General features: G+C 45.3%; 1 protein-coding gene across 1 annotated transcript in view; it reads left to right on the top strand.

Annotated features, from left to right (window-relative positions):
• The first annotated feature begins 6,169 nt into the window (after positions 1-6,169).
• Positions 6,170-23,380, top strand: part of LOC130120875 (arrestin domain-containing protein 1-like) — a 28,335-nt gene continuing 11,124 nt past the window's right edge. Inside the window, exons 1-6 of the mRNA XM_056289680.1 lie at positions 6,170-6,350; positions 14,750-14,860; positions 16,270-16,320; positions 19,333-19,487; positions 19,573-19,755; positions 22,719-22,895. Coding sequence (XP_056145655.1) covers positions 6,233-6,350; positions 14,750-14,860; positions 16,270-16,320; positions 19,333-19,487; positions 19,573-19,755; positions 22,719-22,895 — 795 coding nt within the window. The 5' untranslated portion in view covers positions 6,170-6,232. The remainder of the gene's footprint in view (positions 6,351-14,749; positions 14,861-16,269; positions 16,321-19,332; positions 19,488-19,572; positions 19,756-22,718; positions 22,896-23,380) is intronic.

Genomic DNA, 23,380 nt, shown 5'->3' with positions numbered 1-23,380 from the left:
TTGAAGATGCTAAGATTTTCACTGGGAGTAACGAAGAAGGACAGGATTAGGAACGATTATATTAGAGGGACCGCTCAGGTTGGACGGTTTGGAGACAAAGCAAGAGAGGCAAGATTGAGATGGCTTGGACATGTGTGGAGGAGAGATGCTGAGTATATTGGGAGAAGGATGCTGAATATGGAGCTGCCAGGGAAGAGGAGAAGAGGAAGGCCAAAGAGGAGGTTTATGGGATGTGGTGAGGGAAGACATGCAGGTGGCTGATGTGACAGAGGAAGACGCAGAAGACAGGAAGAAATGGAAACGGATGATCCGCTGTGGCGACCCCTAACGGGAGCAGCCGAAAGTAGTAGATAGACTTTAATTAAAACTTAAATTGATTAAAAAATAATTCCAGATTTAATAAAGAAGTGGCACTGTGGCACAGTGGTTAGCGCGGTCGCCTCACAGCAAGAAGGTCCTGGGTTCGAGCCCCGGGGTAGTCCAATCTTGGGGGTTGTCCCGGGTCGTCCTCTGTGTGGAGCTGGCATGTTCTCCCCGTGTCTGCGTGGGTTTCCTCCGGGTGCTGCGGTTTCCTCCCACAGTCCAAAGACATGTAGGTCAGGTGATCTGGCTGTACTAAATTGTGCCTAGGTGTCAATGTGTGTGTGTGTGTGTGTGTGTGTGTGTGTGTGTGTGTGTGTGTGTGTGTGTGTGTGTGTGTGTGTGTGTGTGTGTGGGCCCTGTGTGATGGCCTGGTGGTCTGTCCAGGGTGTCTCCCCACCTGCCGCCCAGTTGTCATTGTACAGGTTACAGTGAATGTGTTCTCTGCATGTAACCATCCTATTGTATAGCAGCAGTGGACAGCTGCAGCACCCGGGGACCAACTGCAGTTCTTCTTTCCACTGCCTTGCTCAAGGGCATGGCAGGAGTATTAACCCTAACATGCATGTCTTTTTGATGGTTGGAGGGAACCAGAGCACCCGGAGGAAACATGCAAACGCCACACAGAAAGGACCTGGGATGGCCTGGGGTTCGAACCCAGGACCTTCTTGCCGTGAGGCAACTGTGCTAACCACTGGGCCACCGTGCCACAACTTTTTTTGTTTTCTCTTACGGGTCTTGACTCCATAAAAGTTGATACATTAGATAAAGTAATGGATGTGTGATACTTTCAACTCCCACCCTGCCCCGTTTTGTTTCACTTCGTTTTGACTGACAATATGTTTAAATACTGGATACAAAGTTTTATTTAATGATGGAGACGGATCACGAAGATGGAGTGATGGAGAGGTGAGTATGCTCACCTTTTTGCTCTTTTCCTCCTACACAAATTTGCTTTTTCCTCACTGACACATACACACATACAGTGTACATCTATACTGTGTCCGGTTGGGTTTCACGCTTTCGTTGTAAAGTTGTGCCGCTCAGTGACTGCTGGGATAGGCTCCAGCATCCCGCGACCCTGAGAGCAGGATAAGCGGTTTGGATAGTGGATGGATGGATGGGATGGCGTGATGGAGACAAGAATATCATTTTCCCAGGTTGATATTTAGGCCTATCGTCGAAGCACATCCGCCTTTGTGTCTGTATTGTGCTATGGACTCCAGTGTGGGAAAATAAGTTTTGTAGTGGATGCTCCCCTGCCCGGGTCAACTGTGAGTTTTTTAGCTAAACGTGTCTCCTGTTCTCCTGGGCCTCGTCTTTCATTTGGGTTTTCTCCTCCACAGCTTCTGGGTCCTCTGTGGCTGTTATGGTGGGTCTGCACTACAGTTCCCACTGGGCCTCAGTGATGCCACCGCCCCCTCCATGATGATGCCTGTGTACTCTGACATGCTCAGTCCTTTGGAATGTGCCTGAGTCAACTCAGAATTGCCCTTTTTTGGCTGACATGCGGGTCCAGAGCCAAACCATTCTCCACACTCATCACCATCCAAAGACGTGTGGCTTTAATGCACCCGGAACCCAGACAGCACCCAGATGTGGGCCACTTCAGGCGGAGATGCAGCACTGGGCCTTCTTCTGGCCCTGACAAAATGGATGTGAGCCTGAAGTGGCCCACATGTATAACAGCAAATATGGCCCAAATATGCCAAATCAAATGTGGGCCTTTTTTGGCAAAGCTGCGGTGCTCTCGGCAATGTGTGATCTGGATATCCAAAGGAATTGAATCAAGTGCAACTGGACTTGGTATCCGTGAAGACGTTTTGCCTCTCATCCAAGAGGCTTCCTCAGTTTGTGCCTTTCTGACTAGACCAAGCTAGTCTGACTGGCTGCTGATGAGACTCAGATATTTATCCTCTTTGGAGTCATTATCAGAGCTAATGATGTCCATGGCTCTTTGTGATCCGATGTTAAGCAGCGATGGTCGTTGGGGGTGTTAGTTTCGACTTCGTTAGTGCTCCATTCAGTGGTCATGAGAGTCGTTGGAGCCGTTAGTGGCCGACTGTTGTTCTTGGAGGCTAGGCTTCTTGAGTCTCCTGGGTAGAGATGAAAGGACGGCATTGTAGGTGGGAGATAGGTGGTGTCACAGACCACCTCCTCTGTTGAGGGATGGTTTTTCCAGTTTCGCATAGATGGCTTCCTTCACCCCTCTTTCAAACCATCTATCTTCTCTGTCCAAAATGTGTACTTTGCTGTCCTCGAAGGAGTGTGTCTTCTCCTTTAGGTGTAGATAGACTGCTGGGTCTTGTACTGAGGAGTTTGGCCTTCTGTGTTGGGCCATCCGTTTGTGTGGTGGTTGTTTGGTTTCTCCTATGTATAGGTCAGTGCAATCCTCATTGCATTGTACGGCATACACCAGATTGCTTTTCCGGGTGTGTGGTACACGGTCTTTGGGATGAACCAGTCTTTGTCGGAGTGTGTTGCTGGGTTTGAAGTATACCGGGATGCGGTGTTTGTTAAAAATTCTCCTGAGTTTCTCGGAGACCCCAGAAACATACGGGATGACTGTGCTATTCCTTCTGTTCCTTTTCTCCTCGTCGCTCACCTGGTTGGGCTTGTTGGAACGTGTTGCAGTTTTCACAAAGGTCCACTGGGGTAGCCGCAGGTTTTTAAAGCTCCCCTCAGGTGTTTGTGTTCCTCTCGTTGGGCCTGAGTGCTGCTGGGCACATTGTCAGCTCTGTGTTGCAAAGTTCTGATGACGCTCAGTTTGTGTTCCAGAGGGTGGTGTGAGTCGAAAAGTAGATATTGGTCTGTGTGTGTAGGTTTCCTGTAAACCCCAATGTGGAGGCTCCTGTCTTCCCCAATGTGGACGTCACAGTCCAAGAAGGGCAAACTGTTGTTCTTTACGTCCTCCCGTGTGAACTAATGTTCTTGTCCACTGAGTTGATGTGTTTGGTAAACACTTGCACCTCTTGTGTTTGGATTTTGACCCATGTGTCGTCCACATATCTGAACCAGTGGCTTGGAGGTGTTCCTCTGAAGGAGTTCAGGGCCCTGTGTTCTACCTCTTCCATATATAAGTTGGCCACAATGGGCGATACTGGTGAACCCATTGCACAGCCGTGTTTCTGTCTGTAAAACTGGCCCCTGAATTGGAAATATGTAGTGTTCATGCAAAGGTCCAGTAGTTGGCAAATCTGGTCTGGGCTGAGGTTGGTCCTATTGTGGAGAGAGTCGTCCCATAACAAACGTTTCCTGACAGTTTCCAAAGCCTCCATGGTTGGGATGCAGGTGAATAACGAGGTCACGTCGTAGGATACCATGGTTTCATTCGGTTCCAGTTTTACGCCTTGGACCTTGTTCACAAAGTCAATGGAGTTTTGGATATGGTGAGGTGTTTTGCACACTAAAGGGGTCAAGATGTTGGCTATATGTTTGGCAATGTTGTACGTGACTGAGTTTATGCTGCTGACGATGGGCCTTTCATCCTTTCATCTCTACCCAGGAGACTCAAGAAGCTTAGCCTCCAAGAACAACAGTCGGTCACTAACGGCTCCAATGACTCATGACCACTGAATGGAGCACTAACGAAGTCGAAACTAACACCCCCAACAACCGTCGCTGCTTAACATCAGATCACAAAGAGCCATGCACATCAATAGCTCTGATAGCAACGGGCATTGCTAAACATCGGAACACAAAAGAGCCATGGACACCATTAGCCCTGATAACAACTCCAAAGAGGATAAATATCTGAGTTTCATCACCAGCCAGTCAGACTAGCTTGGTCTAGTCAAAAAGGCACGAACTGATGAAGCCTCTTGGATGAGAGGCAAAACATCTTCACGGATATATACCAAGTCCAGTTGCACTTGATTCAATTCCTTTGGATAACCATGACCTGGATGAATGAGAACATTCACAGACATGTGATCTGGATGTGACCCTGAAGTGGCCCGTGTGGTAAATGGTGAATATGGCCCAAATATCACAAAACAAATATGGGCCACCTTTGGCAAATATGTGGCACATGCGGCCTTGCTATGGCTTGGTTCTGGCCCAGATCTGGCAAACAGGAGCGGACCGCCCACAGGCCATCATTCTATGCAGTATGTGGGCCGGACGAAAGAAAGATGAAAGTCGGGTGTGGGACGGGTCCGGGCCACAGCGATTTTGCTATCTGGGAAAGCTTGGGCTTGTTCTAATGTTCCAGTGTAAATCAGGTGAAAACATCAGCTCAGTGACGAAAATATAGTGTTTCATGTTCACATCCATAATTATGACCACAACAGTCATATTTCATCTAATTTATCTGGAAATCAATTTGGCCATGCAGCATCAGAGGAGCTCTCGGTCTTCCTGACAGAACATCACATACAGAAGTTAATCAGACAATAAAATGGATGATGCTGAAATCTAAAAGGACAGTCAAAGAATAACCCGCAGGTCAAAACTGACTGATTTCTGCACAAAGGAACAATCGTGCACTTTTGTTTCGCGTTTCCCTTATTCTGTTTCACTTGTAGATCTCACTGCACTGTACGTGTAAATGTAAAGAAAGAGAATGCGTAACATTAAATAACATCATTGCAGATGCAGCAGAAGTCATCCCGGTTCATTATAAATTACTGTACTTACTGGCTGACCTGTTTTACAACCCTTTTTTTTCACTGTCTCTTTATTGACGAAACGAGTTTTATGATAACCAACACTGGGACAAATACAGAACATATTAAGGCATCATTATAAAGTAAGGATGACATAACAAAATATCACCCCATTCTCAGTACATTGCAGTCAATACGTTATCAAAGACATAGGGTGAACGTCACATAACAAAATAAATAAACAATACAAACAATTAAACAGAGGTAGGCATAAAATCAGGTTTCTTCAAAAGATTCTTGTCTCATACTAAACCGTATGAGCACATTTCTTATTAGTTATAAGTTGGATAGACTCCAAATGCTTTCTGAAAGGCTCACATGATGGGCGAGGCCCGGAGAAGTCTGCTTTATGGATCTTGTGTTCCCCCGGTAGAATTAATAAGCTGACAGTCTGCTGAACCTTCTGGGTTTTGTTCTACATCCTTGGCTTGCAGCTTAACGGAATAACTGGTTTGAGCTACAAAATAATCCTCCATTTTTTTCCAGGATCCTGCTGTTCACTGACATTCATAAGATAGATGTTTAATAGTTTCTTCATTTCTACAGAATTCGCAACTGATATCGATATCCACAAATCTTGAGACTGTTTTGTTGGTTGGATAAATGTCGTGTGCAGTTTTGTAATGCGCCTCTTTCAGTTTGTTGGGGATAACAAATTTCTATGGGAGAAGACATACCATTTCCTAGCCATTCCCGGTTTTTCTAATATTCATTTCCCAAATGAATGTTGGAAAAATGGGAGTTCCACGCAGATTTCCCTCGTGCAGTAATTTCACCTTTGCTGCAGAAATGGCTGCTAATGAGTTAATTAGTACGTTTGGTATCTGCTCCACCAACAGAGACAGCAGGTCCCAGCTCCCGTGCCTCACAGCATGGCATTCCATCACTATGAACAGCATTATGGCCGTTTGAGATGCTTTATACGTGACAGAAAGGGACGCAGATCTCATATCTGAGAAGCTGAGCGTCCTCATTTTGTAGGTCTGCGAAAGAGACATTGCATTCCTATCAACCTCGTGTCGGTAAGCCATTTGCTTCCACCGTTAGGACGCTCTATATACCGTCAGTACCTGTGTTTCCTACCAGGGCGTTGTCTGGTCGGCCGGTGACGTCACCGCGCGGAGGTTCAGGACGCGAGAGCCTCCGCCGCGGCGCAGGTGATAAACACAAGGTGCGCGAGCGCGTACGCGGGAGCTTCCTGGAAGATGGGCAAAGTGAAGGAGGTCGAGATTACTTTCGACAGCAATAAAGTGGTTTATAGTCCGGGGGAGTCCATATCCGGCACCCTCAAACTCCAGGTGGCTCAGTCGCTTCACTGCAAAGGTAGGATTTCTCCTCCGCCCGGTTTCTTTATTAAACGGGCGCCTAACTTGTCGCACCTGTCGCCCAGAGCGACGGCTGTGGCCCAAACCAGGAAGTGGCGGAGCTGGAAACTAAACAGAAACGCTGCTCATCACCAAAAAAACAAAACACAAAAAAACACGTTTTCTGGTTAAAAGCGCGTCTCTTGTCGCCAGCGACGACCAACATGTTTGTGTTTTGTAAGCCTACTGTAATGGCGAGATGTAGTTATTTTAAGTTTTCCTCTGTGCTCGTCCGAGGCCGTGGCTGGCGTGATACTGGAAATAAACCCCCCGACCGGCCGCCTGCCTGGCTGGTTAGCCTGCCTGGCTGGCTAGCCTGGCTGGCTAGCTGGCAGGTGTTCGCCCTCGTCCCTGGTATCTCTTGTTTGAACAAGTGGATTTTAAATCGCTCAGGAGGGTTTATATTTCCCTGCTGCGGGGAATCTCCACAGGTATGCGTCCGGATTATTGTTTTCAGCGAAAACAAAGTGTTTTCTTTCATAAAATGGGAGATTGGTAGAGGAAAATATGAGAAGAAACTGCTGTTATTTATCTTTCAAGAGTTTTTTTTGTTGTCAATATTTGTTTCATTTATTTTTTTCCAAAACACCAACATTACAGTCCAAAGAAAAAAAGCAAGCTTAACAGCACAGCGCGGTAGGCCACAACCCCCCCCCCACACACACACACACACACACAATACACAACACCCCATATGATAGACATCAAGACTCTCTTTTACATATTGCCACCTGTACCCGCCATGAGTTCGATCCTGTCCTGATAACACAGTGTGCTTGTATTTTTCCAGTTCCTTAATATAAGCTTGGCTGCATTAAGGAAGCCTGCGAGTGCTAACCCAGACTGTGCCTTTGTGAGTCCAGCGGGTAGAGCAGATTTGTCTCCAAGAAGGCATAGACGTGGCGAGCTTGGCAAGGGCTGGTCCAACCACTCCTCAATTGCCCCAACCACTGGTGTCCAAAATGGGGAAACCAGCAGACAGTCCCACATGAGGTGTACAAAAGTACCCATAGAACTTTTACATTTCCAGCATTCATTGCTTTGAATTAGACCAAGCTTTTTAAGTCTGATTGGAGTCCAATAATACCTATGAATTATTTCAAGGGTATTGAAGTATGAATTAAATAGGTAGGTCTACATGTCCTATAGTCAAAGGTGACACAGTTCAGTTGGAGAGAGACATGAGATTGCCGTACAACTTGATTGCCGTACAAATGCATGACATGTTTTTCCCGACAGGGCAGTCTGAATTAAAGGGGTGGTCTAGAGAATTCGCTATTGTCTTCGATGCTATTCTGTCCGGTATTAAATCTCTGTTGTCATCTTCAACCAGAGAGATTATCATTCAAACGGCTCCACCAGAATTATACATGGGCAATTCAGATCCTTTTTTGAGTAGAAAAACTAACAATAAACATATCCAGAGGGGCACGATTAGTAAACCTGCTTATTTTTGTTTGGAATAATTTATATAGTAATATATATATAAAACTTTGTTAAAAGAAACACTCAACAGTAGGGAAAGTGCTCAACAAATAAGGAGCAAAATAATCCAGTTAGTCAAGTAAAATGTCTATGAGACAGTACAAGCCTGTTTCATGCTGTAATTGTATTATTATATTATATGTTGTATGTTATAATATAATAAATGCTGATGATTTCTTACAGCATGAAACAAGCCTGTACTGTCTCATAGAGAATTTACTTGACTAACTGGATTTTATATATGTATATAGTATATATATAAAATAAAGGTGGTGCAGTGATTAGCGTGGTCACCTCACAGCAAGAAGGTGCTGGGGGTTAGAGCCCTGGAGTAATCCAACCTTGGGGGGGGGGGGGTCATCCCAGGTCGTCCTCTGTGTGGAATTTGCATGTTCTCCCCGTACCTGCGTGTGTTTCCTCTGGGTGCTCCGGTTTCCTCCCACAGCCTGAAGACATGTAGGTCGGGTGAATCAGCCGTACTAAATTGTATGACCATAATCTGTTGTTAAACGGAAAATTAGATATTCAACTCAAACTCAAAACTGAATACATTTTATTTGGTCTCTTCGATGATGAAATGCCTGACGAGAAAATGTATGTCATTAATCTTGTTTCTCTATTAGCAAAATTCCACATACACGCCAGCAAATTTGCGAAACAGAAACTCAATCTTACTGTTTTCATCTTACTTAAAATCCTACCTGGACACACTAAAATGCTACTAAAGCTGTGAAAACTAGAGCCTTGTGCAATTAATTTGATTTAATCTGATTTGTAATTTATTTTAATTTAATTTTGTTTGTGTCTGTATTTATTTTATTTCTTTATCCTTTTATGTATTTTTTTATATATTATGATTTATCAGTACCTCGAGCATGCATTGCCTTGATGAAATTGTGAACATTTTGTACGTTCAATTTTGTAAATAAAGTTTATTTAAAAAACTTAAGGGGGTGGGGGGGTCACCTAGATGACACTGTAATTCCCATGAGGAAGGAAGCAAGTGGGTGCAGTTGTCACAGCGGGACTCGTAAAAAGTTCAGATGCCTACAGAAAAGGTGGTTCTGTTGAAGTTGAAATATGTCTTTTACAACTAAAGAAAAAAAAATTGTAACTCTCTTTTTAGTGACTATTCCCCTGATTCATGCTCAGCTGGAAAGAGAAACTGCTCCCCAGAGAAAACCTAATTGTTTTTGGTGTCTGGGAGTTTGACGCCTGTGTAGGGGCCCAGGCCTGTTTACACTCCTCCTCCAGTGGCGCCGGTCAGGCTGTGTGAGTGCCACCAGGCCAGCTGCTAGAGAACAACATCTTAGAAGCTGTGGCATGTGTCAATCAGCATTTAGTCAACTGAGAGAATGGTGGTTTGATATCAGGCTTGTTTGACTGGTATGATTCCAGGCAACAGATTTATAATGTAATTTTAACAAGGCATAATAGTCACATGGGAGGTCCATAAACACATTATGACGAGTCAGAATGGTGGCTGCTTATTCTAGATATGATGTCAAAATACTACCATGGCTTGTTAATAAAACAATATGGATATAGTGGCTTGTAACTGTACCTGGTGGAAACTTGAATGATCTTCTGACTCATCAGAATCCCATATTGAAAATTTCCTTGTGACTAATGATGTACTGTAGTCAAAAAAATGGCCCTGGCATTGGCAATTTACAACTGGCCCTTTTCCAAACCCAGCACCAACCCATTTTGTTACCATGGACAGCTTGAGATAAAAACCATACAGACAAGGCGTCTGGGTAGCGTAGCGGTCTATTCCGTTGCCTACCAACACAAGGCTCTTCGATTTGAATCCCCGTGATACCTCCGGCTTGGTCGGGCATCTCTACAGACACAATTGGCCGTGCCTGCGGGTGGGGAGCTGGATGTGGGTATGTGTCCTGGTTGCTGCACTAGCGACTCCTCTGGTTGGTCGGGGCACCTGTTCGGGGGTGGGGGGGCTGGAGGGAATAGCGTGATCCTCCCACGTGCCACTACGTCCCCCTGGTGAAACTCCTTACTGTCAGGTGAAAAGAAGCGGCTGGTGACTCCACATGTATGGGAGGAGGCATGTGGTAGTCTGCAGCCCTCCCCAGATTGGCAGAGGGGGTGGCGCAGCGACTGGGATGGCTCGGAAGAGTGGGGTAATTGGCCAGATATAATTGGGGAGAAAAAAAGGGGGGAACCATACAGACTTATCTAGAATGTTGAAATTCAGTACAAAGAACATGTATGCAACCAACACACACTAAATGAATGCAATCTCAGACCGGCAGAATAGTAAACAGGGGCTACACATCATGATACGCTCCACTAGTAAATTGAAAAGACTCATTTAACAAAAATACATAGACTAGACATTTTGCCACAGTACATAATATACAATTTCACCGAAACATGAAAAGAGCGCAGTTCGGCCACAGTACATAATATAAAACACAAAAAGAGTGCCACGCAGCACAGTGTTTAGGGGTGATGGAAAATGTTTTGGGCCACTGAAATAGTAAGTTATTTTGAATAAAGTTATCAAAGATAACATTATGTATTCATTTCATCTCGGGTTTTTTAAAAAAATTATATATATATATATATATATATATATATATATATATATACACTACCGTTCAAAAGTTTGGGATCACCCAAACAATTTTGTGTTTTCCATGAAAAGTCACACTTATTCACCACCATATGTTGTGAAATGAATAGAAAATAGAGTCAAGACATTGACAAGGTTAGAAATAATGATTTGTATTTGAAATAAGATTTTTTTTACATCAAACTTTGCTTTCGTCAAAGAATCCTCCATTTGCAGCAATTACAGCATTGCAGACCTTTGGCATTCTAGCTGTTAATTTGTTGAGGTAATCTGGAGAAATTGCACCCCACGCTTCCAGAAGCAGCTCCCACAAGTTGGATTGGTTGGATGGGCACTTCTTTGAGCAGATTGAGTTTCTGGAGCATCACATTTGCGGGGTCAATTAAACGCTCAAAATGGCCAGAAAAAGAGAATTTTCATCTGAAACTCGACAGTCTATTCTTGTTCTTAGAAATGAAGGCTATTCCATGCGAGAAATTGCTAAGAAATTGAAGATTTCCTACACCGGTGTGTACTACTCCCTTCAGAGGACAGCACAAACAGGCTCTAACCAGAGTAGAAAAAGAAGTGGGAGGCCGCATTGCACAACTGAGCAAGAAGATAAGTACATTAGAGTCTCTAGTTTGAGAAACAGACGCCTCACAGGTCCCCAACTGGCATCTTCATTAAATAGTACCTGTTAGAGCCTGTTTGTGCTGTCCTCTGAAGGGAGTAGTACACACCGGTGTAGGAAATCTTCAATTTCTTAGCAATTTCTCGCATGGAATAGCCTTCATTTCTAAGAACAAGAATAGACTGTCGAGTTTCAGATGAAAATTCTCTTTTTCTGGCCATTTTGAGCGTTTAATTGACCCCACAAATGTGATGCTCCAGAAACTCAATCTGCTCAAAGAAGTGCCCATCCAACCAATCCAACTTGTGGGAGCTGCTTCTGGAAGCGTGGGGTGCAATTTCTCCAGATTACCTCAACAAATTAACAGCTAGAATGCCAAAGGTCTGCAATGCTGTAATTGCTGCAAATGGAGGATTCTTTGACGAAAGCAAAGTTTGATGTAAAAAAAATCTTATTTCAAATACAAATCATTATTTCTAACCTTGTCAATGTCTTGACTCTATTTTCTATTCATTTCACAACATATGGTGGTAAATAAGTGTGACTTTTCATGGAAAACACGAAATTGTTTGGGTGATCCCAAACTTTTGAACGGTAGTGTATATATATATATATATATATATGTAATAATCCATTCTGAGCGGCCCATGGTTGGGTGGCCCTTCTGGCATTTGCCCACCTTGTTGCTAGATGGCCAGTCTGTCACTGATTGTGACTAATGACAATAAAGTCTTGCTTAGTCACAATCAGGGCAGAATATCTAACTTGTCTCATGTTGTGAGATTCAAGTGTTGTTGTGTACTTGAGGGATACTGCTATCTGAGGTGTTCAGTAGGGTGTCTGTTGGAGTGTTGTGGCATTGCCTCCACCTCCTCTGTTATTTTCATATCTCCAGACAGCTGAGTACATTATCCTCAGGGCTAACTCTAAAATGATGGAGGCCTTTGCCAAAACTGTATTCAATAACAACTTTCTTTCTTTGGTTCTTAAAGATTAAAAATATAAGGATGCACACGGCTCCAGGCAACTGCATTATCAGCCAACAGGAAGTCTAAACTATACCATCGCCACTTCCTAAGGATAAAAATGGGAGTTTTCCTCATGTTTTTTTTAATTGAAATTATAAATTTTGTTTGCTTTGAGAATGTTGATGGAGAAGTATAGAGGAGGTCAGAAGGAGTTACATTGTGTCTTTGTGGATTAGAGAAAGCATATGACAGGGTGCCGAGAGAGGAGGTGTGGTATTATATGAGGAAGTCGGGAGTGGCAGAGAAGTATGTAGGAGTGGTGCAGGATATGTATGAGGGAAGTGTGACAGTGGTGAGGTGTGCAGTTGGAATGACAGATGGGTTCAAGGTGGAGGTGGGATTACATCAAGGATCAGCTCTGAGCCCTTTCTTGTTTGCAATGGTGATGGACAGGTTGACGGACAAGATCAGGCAGGAGTCTCCATGGACTATAATGTTTGAGGATGACATTGTGATCTGTAGTGAGAGTAGGGTGCAGGCTGAGGAGAGCCTGGAGAGGTGGAGGTATGCACTGGAGAGAAGAGGAATGAAAGTCAGTAGGAGCAAGATGGAATACCTATGCATGAATGAGAGGGAGGACAGTGGAATGGTGAGGATGTAAGGAGTGGAGGTGACGAAGGTGTATGAGTTTAAATACTTGGGGTCGACTGTCCAAAGTAACGGGGAGTGCAGGAGAGAGGCGCAGAAGAGAGTGCAGGCAGGGTGGAGTAGGTGGAGAAGAGTTTCAGGAGTGATTTGCAACAGAAGGGTACCAGCAAGAGTTAAAGGGAAGGTTTACAAGATGGTAGTGAGACCAGCTATGTTATATGGTTTGGACACAGTGGCACTGACGAAGACAGGAGGTGGAGCTGGAGGTGGCAGAGTTGAAGATGCTAAGATTTTCATTGGGAGTGATGAAGAAGGACAGGATTAGGAATGAGTATATTAGAGGGGCAGCTCAGGTTGGACGGTTTGGAGGCAAAGCAAGAGAGGCAAGATTGAGATGGCTTGGACATGTGTGGAGGAGAGATGCTGGGTATGTTGGGAGAAGGATGCTGAATATGGAGGTGCCAGGGAAGAGGAGAAGAGGAAGGCCAAAGAGGAGGTTTATGAATGTGATGAGGGAGGACATGCAGGTGGCTGGTGTGACAGGAAGATACAGAAGACAGGAAGAGATGGAAATGGATGATCCGCTGTGGCGCCCCCTAACGGGAGCAGCCAAAAGAAGTAGTAGTAGTAATAGTAGTAGTAGACTTTTTTGACCAGTCAGAATTCAGTTGTATGTAAATCACTTTTTGTGGAAATAATATTTTGGGTATATAACATTCTACAAACAACTGAATGAAGAACTGGTATAATCATTATGTTTATTGCTGGCCAGTCTATAGCAGATATCTGTTATTGATTTGCCAAGGTCAGTAAATCATTTAGTCAGAACTGCATTTTGATGAGGCAGCATGACATTTTGTCTGGTCAGATTGTTTGGCAGATATGTGTAGTTTGTCATTCTGACTTGACACACTTATATTTGGCAAATGTCTATTTTTTGTGGGGTGATAGGTAAAAATAAAATCTTGACTTCAAATGGATTGCCGTGCAGATGCAGACGGTTTTCACTGATAATGAATTTGGGGGCGTCCGGGTAGCGTGGCGGTCTATTCCGTTGCCTACCAACACGGGGATCGCCGGATCGAATCCCCGCGTTACCTCTGTGGGTGGGGAGCCCGATGTGGGTGTGTGTCCTGGTCACTGCGCTAGCGCCTTCTCTGTCAGTCGGGGCGCCAGTTCGGGGGGGGGGGATTGGGGAGAATAGCGTGATCCTCCCATGCGCTATGGCCCCCTGGTGAAACTCCTCACTGTCAGGTGAAAAGAAGCGGCTGGCGACTCCACATGTATGGGAGGAGGCATGTGGTAGTAGTCTGCAGCCCTCCCCGGATCGGCAGAGGGGGTGGAGCAGCGACCGGGATGGCTCGGATACAATTAAAGAGAAAAGGGGGGAAACAATCCAAAAAAAAGTAGCTTTAATGTGTTAAAAGATTTTCATGTTAAACTCCAAATAGTTAGCAGGCATCTGATACTGCAGTCTGTTAGATTTTTTAAAACAAATATCATCAGAATGCCACTGTCTGATATATCAAATACTTTATCCTTGTGAGGTAACTATTCATTTACACATCATTTACTTTTTTGGCCTTGCACTGCCCAAACTGTTAGATATAGTATGGCGTCTGCCTCGCCTGTGGGAAAAAGTGCTTAACAAAATAATTTGTAAAAAAAATTTCAGCTGCAGCATGGAAAAGCAGGTCTTGTAGGGACAGTGATGTACCTGTTCTTGTCTTACATATTGTAATTTACAATTAAAAACTGTTAAAATAGTTAAAAGCACTTTTTTATCAGACGTAATGGCAGTCAGTCTCGCAGTTTCCCTGTGGAGCTGATGAGTAGGCCGAGGGACTTGAACAGGAGTATATCGGTGATCTAGGTAAATAAGAGAGTTTCTCATTGTTTTTCTCTACATCTATATTATTTCAGCTGGTCGGTGATCAGAAGCAGTGAGATTTTATCCACGAGCCGGTCTCACTAACCTCAAAACCAAAGATGCCCCAGTTGAATGGATATACACTGTGTGTAACTCTGTATTTTTCTCCATGCAGACATCAAAGTGAACTGCAATGGCTTCTGTGGCATCACCCACAAGGTTAACGACACGGCGTGGACCACGGAGGAAAAGTACTTCAACAGCACCATCTCCCTGGTGGACAAAGGTACTGGCTATGGCACGAACTTCTAACCGTGTAGAACTCTAGACTGGTTAGAACGAGCTTTTGCATGTTACATTTGTTTGATGGTTTGTGCTCAGGCCCCTTGTTCCAGTGAAGGGAAATCTTAATGCGGACATCTGATTAGGATGCCCCCTGGGTGCCTTCCTTTGGAGGTTTACCAGGTACGGCCAATTGGGAGGAGACCCCAAGGTAGACCCAGAACTCGCTGGAGGGACTGCATGTCCAATCTGGCCTGGGAACACCTTGGGATCCCCAGGAGGAACTGAACAACATTACTGGGGAGAGGGACGTCTGGAGTGCCCTACTTAGCTTGCTGCCACCATGACCCGACCCCGGAAAAGCGGCTGAAGATGAATGACAAAAAAAATTTTTTTTTAATGCTATAGCATAGAATGACATTCTAGAGAATTGTGAGCTTCCAATTTTTTGGCCACAGTTTGGGGAAGGCCCTTTCCTGTTTCAGTATGACAATACCCCAGTGTACAAAGTGAGGTATGTAAAGACTTGGTTTGCTGAGTTTTGTGTGGGAGAACTTGACTGGCCTGCACAGAGAGCCCTGACCTCAACCCCCTCCAACACCTTTGGGATGAATTGGAATGCAGACTGTGAGCCAGGCCTTCTCCCCAACATCAGTGCCCGACCTCACTAATGCTCTTGTGGCTGGATGGGAGCAGATCCCTGCAGCTAAAAGTCCAGTGGAAAGCCCTCCCAGAGGAGTGGAGGCTATTATTACAGCAGCAAAGGGGGAGGGGGACCAGCTCCATATTAATGCCCATGGTTTTGGAATGAGATGTTCGACGAGCACATACCGGTGTGATGTTCTGGTGTCCACATACTTTTGGCCATGTAGTGTACTTCCATGTGGCAGTGGCAATGATGATGGTGATTATCATCATTTATTACTACTACTACCACTATTACTGCTACTACTACTACCACTACCACTACTACTACTACAACTATAATTACTATTACTCTTGAGCCTAATTTTCCAATTGGGAAAATTACAGTGATTTTAAACTTGACTAAAGCAAACACAAAGGCCCTGTTCAGATGTGTTGAGCACTTTTTGTTTATCATTGATCTTGTTGAAATTATTGTTAAAACTGCCTTTGAAAATGTCCTTGCAGAAGACATTTCAACTGGAACCTTCCACCAGTTTAAGGGAAACTGGGGGGGGGGGGGGGATTTAAAGAAGTGGAAAAACTTAGCTGCGGGCATTTCTCCTGTAATTGCCGTATTGTGATGGAGCCTCCGTGACATTGCTTTGTGTGTAGTCACCATCTGGAGCCTGCGGCTTACTTACGCTGCCTCTTAGGAAGGAACAATAGAGCTATTGTCAAGTGTTCCTGAGCTACTGACAGATGATTTTCTGTGTCCCTGTGTCCTAGGAACCTTGAAACAAGGAGACCACTGCTTCCCCTTCAAGTTCGTCATACCAGGTATGGGGGCGGCGAGTGATGGGTATTACCACCTGTCGCTGCAGACTCTCCTCGTGTGTCTCGTCTCTGCATTTGCTTGTCGGGCAGGACATGTCCAGACCTGTTCATATATACCCCAGTTCTGCCATAGCAAAAATCTCACACTGACCTGAGTCCTTGCCCCTACCTCACTGGTAGTCATGTGGTAAACTATCATTGTCTCATTAGATTTGACAGGAGATCAACTTTCCCCCAAATAAGTTTCATACCATCAGCACTGTTTTTGTTGCATGGACAGATATGTGTATACTAGATACATTTCCTGTCTAGCCAGGAAACTGTTTTGTCCCTTACCTTGGGCTGAAGCTAAGCAAATTATTTTGACCTAAAAAAATAAATGTACAACTTGCAAAGATGATCCTTAGTGACAAACTTAAGGTAGCGGTTTGTTTTTTCCAAAAGTGCTACATGCTAATTTTTGAGAACAGAAGTCTTCACTTGTTACCGTCCCATTCATCTTCTGTGGAGGGGGGCAAATCTGGGCTCTGCCCCCCTCCACTACTCATCTACCACTACCACCCAACACCTAATCAGGAACAATTTATTGTCCTCTCATTCATGTACTTGTGTACACAAAAGAGACAAAATTTTGTTTCTCCCAGCCCACAGCAGTGCAACACAAAAGACAAAAAACACATAACCAAAACAAAACGACACCACAAAGAAAAAAAAAAGTCAACAACACAGTCCATTCAGTAAATTTGCAACACAGTCCAAAAATTCCTCTGTCCAGAGAACTAACGCCAGCCAGAACGACTGTCGGAACTGCCGGTCTGCACAGGCCAGCAGTCGGCATAGCCCACCCGCTTCCGCATCCTTTTTTTTTTTGGATTTTTTTTCCTGCCCCCCCCCCCTTTTTTCTCCCCAGTTGTACTTGGCCAATTGCTCCACTCTTCCAAGCCGTCCCGGTCACTGCTCCACCTCCTCTGCCGATCCGGGGAGGGCTGCAGACTGCCACATGTCTCCTCCAATACATGTGGAGTCACCAGCCGCTTCTTTTCACCTGACAGTGAGGAGTTTCACCAGGGGGACGTAGCACGTAGGAGGATCACGCTATTCCCCCCAGTTCCCCCTCCCCCGAACAGTCGCCCCGACCGACCAGATGAGGCGCTAGTGCAGCGACCAGGACACATACCCACATCATCTGGCTTCCCACCTGCAGACCCGGCCAATTGTGTCTGTGGGGACGCCCGACCAAGCCGGAGGTAAGACGGGGATTCGAACCGGTTATCACCATGTTGGTAGTCAACGGAATAGACCGCTACACTACCCAGATGCCCCTGAATTTTTTTTAAAAAACAAATTGTGGTAATTGACACAATTTTATTCCATTCTTGTAAGACAGACAATGGTGCTGTAACAGACCACTGTCGTCAAGCTCTGTTATGACAGCACGTTGGTATGATGTCACTTGTTTCCACCCCTCCACCTGTTTTGTTGGCCTACTTACCACATGGAGTCCATGTGCAAGTAAAGTGCTCTCAACAATGACTGGTGATAGAGAAACTCCAACCAACCCGACCGGTCTTTTAATCATCTGAGGTATGCGTGAGCGTCTGTTTGCGCCCACTGAAAACCCCCGGGTCCTTCCAAATGAAAATCATGTGCACATGTGACTAGTGCTGCCAAGCACTGTTAAAGTCCTGCAAAATATGGAAAATGTAGTTGATAATTTGCACAGGCATTAAAAGTTCTGGAATTGGTCAAGTCTGAGAAAGTGGGACAAAGTTGGTTCAGTTATGTTCAACAATTTGCTTAATTTATTTAAATATATTGACTAACTGTAATTTCTTGTAAAGGAAGTTGGTGATGGAGGGATCTGACTGATTTGACTGATAATGAGCTGCTGCTGCTGTGGCGTTTAATTCAACAGTTTAATCAATTCTAAGATGAAAAAAACCTATGGAAAAAAAGTCTTTTTCCCCATTACTTGCGTATACGCTTCCCCCCTTTTTCTCCCCAATTGTATCTGGCCAATTGCCCCACTCTTTCAAGCCGTCCCGGTCCCTGCTTCACCCCCTCTGCTGATCCGGGAAGGACTGCAGATTACCACATGTCTCCTCCGATACATGTGGAGTCACCAGCCGCTTCTTTTCACCTGACAGTGAGGACTTTCACCAAGGGGACATAGCGCGTGGGAGGATCACGCCATTCCCCCCGAACAAGCTCTCTGACCGACCAGAGGAGGCGCTAGTGCAGCGACCAGGACACATAGCCACATCCGGCTCCCCACCCGCAGACACGGCCAATTGTGTCTGTAGGGACGCCCAACCAAGCCGGACATAACATGGGGGATTCGAACCGGTGATCCCCATGTTGGTTGGTAACGGAATAGACTGCTACGCTACCCGGACGCCAACTACTTGTGTATACATTTTCATGCTGTTGCCTATATATTCTCATTTTACATATTAATGTATTTTTCATTTTTGATAATAATCCCCACATGGTAATTTAGTATGACCTGCTTAAGAATCATCAGGTAAACATATTGGAGGGCAAAAAGGGCAAAATCTGGAAATCCATTCTGAAAAAGTATAGACGATTGAAACTGGAAATGTGCAAGGCACTGTGAACACACACAGCATATTTATTCTGATCTGACTTGTTTTCCACATGCTAATTTTTGAGAACAGAAGTCTTCACTTGTTACCGTCCCATTCAGCTTCTGTGGAGGGGCGCAAATCTGGGCTCTGCCCCCCTCCACTACTCATCTACCACTACTACCCAACACCTAATCAGGAATCAGGAACAATTTATTGTCATTTCATTCATCTCATACTTGTGTACACAAAGGAGACAAAATTTTGTTTCTCCCAGCCCACAGCGGTGCAACACAAAAGACAAAAAACACATAACCAAAACAAAACGACACCACAAAGAAAAAAAAAGTCAACAACACAGTCCATTCAGTAAATTTGCAACACAGTCCAAAAATTCCTATATTATTCTGATCTGACTTGTTTCCCACAGCCTCCGCTCCAACGTCTTTTGAAGGCAACTATGGAAAAATCATATACAGAGTGAGGGCTTGCGTTGACACGCCTCGATTTGCCAAGGACTATAAGGCGGAGAAGCCTTTTTACCTGCTGCGTCTGCTCAACCTCAACGAGCTGCCCGACATGCTGGTGAGGTGGCGTTTCTTTGCAAAATCGTGCTTTGACATCACTGCTTGTAATTTTAAGCCCCTGATGTGATCACTGCTCCATGCAGGGACCCAATTCCTCAGCTGTGACCAGACAGTTTACCTACCTGCTGGTGAAGACGGGCACTGTGGTATTGAAGGCCGAGACCGACATGAAGGGTTACACACCGGGTCAGGTCATCATGCTTACTGCTAACATCCACAACCAGTCGGGGAAGACGACTGGTTCTGTGGCAGCCAGCTTAATCCAGGTACATACTCTTGACAGGGCTGCACCAGTCATTTGTAAATGTGTAACTGTGTGTGAAGTCTTTCTTTACTAAGTTCTTAGTATTAATCAGTAAGTTGTAGTATTAATCAGTAAGTTGTAAACTAGTAATTTTAACAATTTGGGTAGCACCAAATTGTCACCACTGTTTTGAGCGGCACCATGGTGCAGTGGTTAGCGCAGTCGCCTCAAAGCAAGAAGGTCCTGGGTTCGAGCCCCGAGATAGTCCAACCTTGGGGGTCGTCCCAGGTCGTCCTCTGTGTGGAGTTTGCATGTTCTCCTCGTGTCTGCGTGGGTTTCCCCCGGATGCTCCGGTTTCCTCCCACAGTCCAATGACATGTAGGTCAGGTGAATCGGCCATACTAAATTGTCCCTAGGTGTGAATGTGTGTCAGCTCTGTGACGGTCTGGCGGCCTGTCCAGGGTGTCTTCCTGCCTGCTGCCCAATGACCGCTGGGATAGGCTCCAGAATCCCCGCGACCCTGAGAGCAGGATAAGCGGTTTGGATAATGGATGGAATGGAATGGGTAGCACCATTCAAATGCAAGGAATGCCATAGCTAGTACAGCCTTAGTAATGTGTAAACTAGTTGCTAGGCAAACATCACAGCAGCCAGCCAATCAAAAATCGTTCACACGTGTAAATATGGAACTTCATACCTCCTGCCTAACAAGCCGATGTCCGCATCATCGTATAAATCAAGGCAAGCAGTCTATATCAGTAAAACTCATTGACAACGAATATTTTCCTTGTATATTTAATAGTTAATTCAAAATGGTCTAAGCTGGACATTATATTTGTTGTTGTTTTAAATTTGACCTGTTGGCGCTATTACTGTCGTATTGATAAAATGTTACAGTTCTCCATTGGCTAACTCCAATGACTACACCTCCTAACTGGTATGTGTAAGACTTTAGTAACTACTAAGTTCTTAATGATAACTAAGTATTAACATTTTTATGTAGTTTGGTGTAAATTCGGGCTGGTTTAATACTTATGTGACAATTAGACTTAGTAAGGACACATAACTGGTGCAACCAGCCCCAAGGCTTTTAGAATCAGAATGAGGTTTTATTGGCCATGTAGGTTTGCACGACATGGAATTTGACTCCGATTTCATTGCTCTCTGTGTACTTAACATTGAATAACAACACAACAATCTTCGGATATATACACAAGGATTGACTTATACAGTTGAAATAAGAGGTGATAAGGTGCAGTGGTGCAGAGAATATATCAGAGATGCTGAAATAGATGTTAGCAGGTTACTTACATACATGCCTGAGGTAGATGGACATGACAGAGTGTACCAGTATACAATGTACAGTACAGTATATGCAATTTATTGACAGTATTAAGCATTCATTTGAATGACAGCCCACAGAAAGAAACTGTTTTTATATCTGGTTGTTTTGGGGTACAGTGCTCTGTAGTGCCTACCAGAGGGGAGGAGTTGGAACAGGTTGTGACCAGGGTGTGATGGGTCTGCAGTGATGTTGCCTGCCCGTTTCCTAAGTCTGGCAGTGTATAAGTCCTGAATGGAGGGCAGGTTGGCACCAACGATGTTCTCTGCAGACTTAACTGTCCATTGTAGTCTGTCCCTGTCCTGTTTGGTGGCCGATCCAAACCAGACAGTGATGGATGTGCAGAGGACAGACTGGATTATTGCAGTGTAGCACTGAATCAACAGATCCTGAGGCAGGTTGAACTTCCTGAGCTAGCAGAGAAAGTACATCCTCTGCTGGGCCTTTTTGATAATTGTGTCTGTGTTGGATGTCCACCTTAGGTCCTGGGAGATTGTGGAACCCAGAAATCTGTAGGTTTTCACCGCAGACACCATGCTGTTGAGTATGGTGGGGGGGCAGTGTTGGCAGGCTCCTCCTGAAGTCCACTGTCATCTCCACAGTTTTGAGTGTGTTTAGCTTCATGTTGTTGTGGCTGCACCAGAGGGGCAGCTGATCAACCTCCCATGTAGAAGCAGACTCATCACCATCCCGGATAAGGCCAATGATGGTTGTGTCGTCCGCAAACTTTGGGGGTTTAGCAGACAGGCCTCCTGAGATGCAGTCATTTATATAGAGGGAGAAGAGTAGAGGGGAGAGTACACATCCCTGGGGAGTGCCAGTGCTGATTGTTCAGATGCTGGATGTGATTTTCCCCAGCCTCACCAGCTGCCTCCTGTCTGTCAGGAAGGTTTTAATCCACTGGCAGATGGGGCCTGGTACAGTGAGCCGGGTGAGTTTGGAGTGGGGGATATCTGGGATGACAGTGTTGAACGCTGAACTGAAGTCCACAAACAGGACCCTTGCATATGTCCCTGGGGAGCCGAGGTGTTTGAAGGTGTAGTGCAATCCCATGTTGACTGCATCAACCACTGACTTGTTTGCTTCGTAGGACAACTGCAGGGGGTCGAGCAGCGGGCCTGTGAGTCCTTTCAGGTGGGGCAACACCATTGTCTTGAAATATTTCATGACCACAGACGTTCGGGCAACGGGCCTGTAGTCATTTAATCCTGTGATATGGTTTCTTGGGGACTGGGATGATAGTAGAGCTCTTGAAGCAGGAGGGGACTCGCACAGCTCTAGTGATCTGTTGAAGATCAGTGTGAGGATGGGGGCAGCTGGTCAGCACAGATTTTCAGACAGGAGGGTGACACACCATCCGGGCCCGTGCCTTCTTGGTCTTCTGTCTCTGGAAGAGCTGGTGCATGTCCTCAACACAGATCCTGAGTGCGGGTGGGGAGGGGAAAGTGGCAGGCAGGGAGTGCAGTTGGTTGTGTGTTGTGGCCAGAGAGTGTGAGGGGTGTGAAAGTTTGCTTGTCAAACCTGCAGTAAAAGTTGAGAGTTTTTTTAAAATGATAAATTTAGAGAAAGCTCCTGTCCGCAGTCACCATGTGTGTTTGCATAGATGTTTTTGTGCATACTCTGCATATGTGTGTGTGTTCCAGAGAGTGACCTATGAGACCAAGAAGCCCACCCATGATCTGAGGACGATAGCGGAGGTGGAGGGGGCAGGAGTGAAGGCTGACAAGGAGGCCCAGTGGAAGGAACAGATCATTGTACCTCCACTGCCGCAGTCATCCCTCTCCGGCTGTGACCTCATAAGAATTGAATATTACGTTAAAGTGAGCCCCCCCATCACCTTTACAATGAAATTGTTTCACAACACAACAACTGACAATGATAACATCACCATTTCATTTATAATGTCAAACACCTTTTTAAAGTAGAGTTAAGGAGTGATGGTTGCAGGTTGACTTGTCTCGTGTCCTTGTCAGGGTTTTGGTCAGTTCAGATGATTTCAGATCAAATGTCAACTGAATCTTCTGAGCTGCATGTTGGTTATCGAGTCTTTGTTCTTCATGTTTGTGGCAAATCTCAGCCACAGCCAGGGTTCCCTGGCAGAGAGACACAGACAAAAATGGTCAATGATGGAGTCCGGGTAGCGTAACGGTCTATTCCGTTGCCTACCAACACGGGGCTCGTCAGGTCGAATCCCCATGTTACCTCCGGCATAGTCGGGGCGTCCCTACAGACACAATTGACCATGTCTGTGGGTGGGTATGTGTCCTGGTCGCTGCACTAGTGCGTCCTCTGGTCGGTCGGGGCA

The sequence above is a fragment of the Lampris incognitus genome, chromosome 1 (genome assembly GCF_029633865.1).
Source record: "Lampris incognitus isolate fLamInc1 chromosome 1, fLamInc1.hap2, whole genome shotgun sequence".
NCBI classification, from domain to species: Eukaryota; Metazoa; Chordata; class Actinopteri; order Lampriformes; family Lampridae; genus Lampris; species Lampris incognitus.
The sequence above is the reverse complement of the archived record's forward strand: the minus strand, read 5'-3'. Positions and strand labels throughout refer to the sequence as shown.